Consider the following 3,564-nt stretch of genomic DNA (forward strand, 5'->3'; position numbering starts at 1 on the left):
CAGCTGTGTTGCAGTCCTGTTGAGGTCAAGATACAGTCTGAACTGCAGAGAATACCTTCGATATCAAACTGTCAGTTGTAGCGTACTGTACATGTATCACTTTCTTCTGGTAGAAATTCAATCAAATCCAGACGGCAAGAACCTGCACTTAAAAAGTACTGTGACTAATGAAAACATATATATATTTTGCTTTATGCTGACTTTAGGGTCAACTTCATTCCACTCCATGATGGAAAATGCTGTGTCATAATGCTGACCTTGGCAGTGCACCTTTTGGCTCTGATTGGCTTTCCCTTGACCAATCAAACAGTTCCATTAAATGAGGCGGCACACCCAATTCTGTATATAAACCAGGGGTGCAGATTAACCCCTTTCATCGACAGGATCATACAGCAACCATGATTTCTCTGGTCTTTGTTCTGCTCATTGGAGCCGCTTGTGAGTCTAGTAATGATCATAGAAAAAAGAACCGGACTGTGTTATGACACTAACATCACACATTTGTTTCTTTGACATTATTAAGAAATATGTTGTTGTTGTTGTTTTATCATAGTGCTATGCTTTTCCATCTCAAAAGGTGAGGTAATATAGCTAAGAATGTGCCTGCTCTCTGTTTCTAGTCGCCACGGAGGACGACAAGATCGTCGGAGGGTATGAGTGCAAGGCCTACTCCCAGCCCCACCAGGTGTCTCTGAACGTTGGGTACCACTTCTGTGGTGGCTCCCTGGTCAACGAGAACTGGGTTGTGTCTGCTGCTCACTGCTACAAATCGTAAGTAGCCTACCAAGTGAACTACTAGCAACATATTGAGTCAATAACAACTAGCAACAATTTGATAAGCTTAACTTTTGCAAAAGTAAATGACACAAAGGTGAACTCCATATTCACATGAACTGTGAAAGTAAGAAATGTACAAATGGAACTTTCTCTCGATCTGTCAGCCGTGTGGAGGTGCGTCTGGGCGAGCACAACATCAAGGTGACTGAGGGTAGCGAGCAGTTCATCTCTTCCTCCAGTGTGATCCGTCACCCCAACTACAGCTCCTACAACATCGACAATGACATCATGCTGATCAAGCTGAGCAAGCCCGCCACCCTCAACTCCTACGTGCAGCCTGTTGCTCTGCCCAGCAGCTGTGCCCCCGCTGGCACCATGTGCACCGTTTCTGGATGGGGCAACACCATGAGCTCCAGTGAGTACAGAACCTGGGTCAAAGGTTACATGTGCAAGTTGGTTATCTTCATGGTGGCCGAGTGTGTAGAGGCATGGAAAATGTAGGTCTACTATTAAAAACACAACGTCATTATTTCTAACCATAACTCCCTCTCTCCCTCCCTCCCTCTTTCTCCTTCTCCTTACAGCCGCTGACAGCAACAAGCTGCAGTGCCTGAACATCCCCATCCTGTCCTACAGTGACTGTAACAACTCCTACCCTGGAATGATCACAAACGCCATGTTCTGTGCTGGATACCTGGAGGGAGGCAAGGACTCTTGCCAGGTACTTACCACTCTGACCTCCCATCAGTGGCACTACAATCATGACTTTAAATTGACTTTTTCAGTTCAATTGATATAAATAATTGTATATAACTTTCTCTCTCTCTTAGGGTGACTCCGGTGGCCCCGTGGTGTGCAACGGTGAGCTCCAGGGTGTTGTGTCCTGGGGTTACGGATGTGCCGAGCCCGGTAACCCCGGTGTCTACGCCAAGGTAAGACAGAAAAATAGTTTTCCTGTTGTGTTTGAGGAAAACATCAACATACATACATCACTTGGTTTCCCAAAAGAAAAAGACATTGAGTGTATAAAACATAGATTGATGGTTCTCATGTTGCCTCCCATTGAGTGTCCACTAATGTCTCCCTTCTCCTTCTCTTCCTCCAGGTGTGCATCTTCAACGACTGGCTGACCAGCACCATGGCCACCTACTAAGTCTGATCCTAGCTTCGATCCTCCAGCACGGTCCCACAATTCTACAACATCCTGTGCAGTTCAACATCCACCTTTAATACTGGAGATTTAATACTAATGACAAATAAAGCATTTAACATCATTTCAGTTTACTGAGTATTTTTCCCAAGGTTAAATAAAAAAATTAATATACTCTCAAAGGTTCTTTTTACATGCCTGCAGCATAGAGTACATATACATGTATGTAGTGAAATACACTGCTCAAAAGAATAAAGGGAACACTAAAATAACACATCCTAGATCTGAATGAATGAAATAATCTTATTAAATACTTTTTTCTTTACATAGTTGAATGTGCTGACAACAAAACCACACAAAAATTATCAATGGAAATCAAATTTATCAACCCATGGAGGTCTGGATTTGGAGTCACCCTCAAAATTAAAGTGGAAAACCACACTACAGGCTGATCCAACTTTGATGTAATGTCCTTAAAACAAGTCAATATGAGGCTCAGTAGTGTGTGTGGCCTCCATGTGCCTGTATGACCTCCCTACAACGCCTGGACATGCTCCTGATGAGGTGGCGGATGGTCTCCTGAGGGATCTCCTCCCAGACCTGGACTAAAGCATCCGCCAATTCCTGGACAGTCTGTGGTGCAACGTGGCATTGGTGGATGGAGCGAGACATGATGTCCCAGATGTGCTCAATTGGATTCAGGTCTGGGGAACGGGCGGGCCAGTCCATAGCATCAATGCCTTCCTCTTGCAGGAACTGCTGACACACTCCAGCCACATGAGGTCTAGCATTGTCTTGCATTAGGAGGAACCCAGGGCCAACCGCACCAGCATGTGGTCTCACAAGGGGTCTGAGGATCTCATCTCGGTACCTAATGGCAGTCAGGCTACCTCTGGCGAGCACATGGAGGGCTGTGCGGCCCCCCAAATAAATGCCACCCCACACCATGACTGACCCACTGCCAAACCGGCATGCTGGAGGATGTTGCAGGCAGCAGAACGTTCTCCACGGCATCTCCAGACTCTGTCACGTCTGTCACGTGCTCAGTGTGAACCTGCTTTCATCTGTGAAGAGCACAGGGCGCCAGTGGCGAATTTGCCAATCTTGGTGTTCTCTGGCAAATGCCAAACGTCCTGCACGGTGTTGGGCTGTAAGCACAACCCCCACCTGTGGACGTTGGGCCCTCATACCACCCTCATGGAGTCTGTTTCTGACCGTTTGAGCAGACACATGCACATTTGTGGCCTGCTGGAGGTCATTTTGCAGGGCTCTGGCAGTGCTCCTCCTGCTCCTCCTTGCACAAAGGCGGAGGTAGCAGTCCTGCTGCTGGGTTGTTGCCCTCCTACGGCCTCCTCCATGTCTCCTGATGTACTGGCCTGTCTCCTGGTAGCGCCTCCATGCTCTGGACACTACGCTGACAGACACAGCAAACCTTCTTGCCACAGCTCGCATTGATGTGCCATCCTGGATGAGCTGCACTACCTGAGCCACTTGTGTGGGTTGTAGACTCCGTCTCATACTACCACTAGAGTGAAAGCACCGCCAGCATTCAAAAGTGACCAAAACATCAGCCAGGAAGCATAGGAACTGAGAAGTGGTCTGTGGTCACCACCTGCAAAACCAGTCCTTTATTGGGG

The 3,564-nt window shown here is 47.3% G+C and overlaps 1 protein-coding gene across 1 annotated transcript; it reads left to right on the plus strand.

The window, feature by feature from the left end:
* The first annotated feature begins 358 nt into the window (after positions 1-358).
* LOC121586163 (trypsin-1-like) lies at positions 359-2,051 on the plus strand. Its single transcript, XM_041902665.1, has 6 exons — positions 359-438; positions 621-771; positions 942-1,192; positions 1,362-1,498; positions 1,608-1,709; positions 1,883-2,051. The coding sequence occupies exons 1-6, from the start codon at positions 399-401 to the stop codon at positions 1,928-1,930; spliced, it is 729 nt and encodes a 242-aa protein (XP_041758599.1). The 5' UTR covers positions 359-398; the 3' UTR covers positions 1,931-2,051.
* Positions 2,052-3,564: the final 1,513 nt, after the last annotated feature.

Source organism: Coregonus clupeaformis, unplaced genomic scaffold, assembly GCF_020615455.1.
Source record: "Coregonus clupeaformis isolate EN_2021a unplaced genomic scaffold, ASM2061545v1 scaf2239, whole genome shotgun sequence".
NCBI classification, from domain to species: domain Eukaryota; kingdom Metazoa; phylum Chordata; class Actinopteri; order Salmoniformes; family Salmonidae; genus Coregonus; species Coregonus clupeaformis.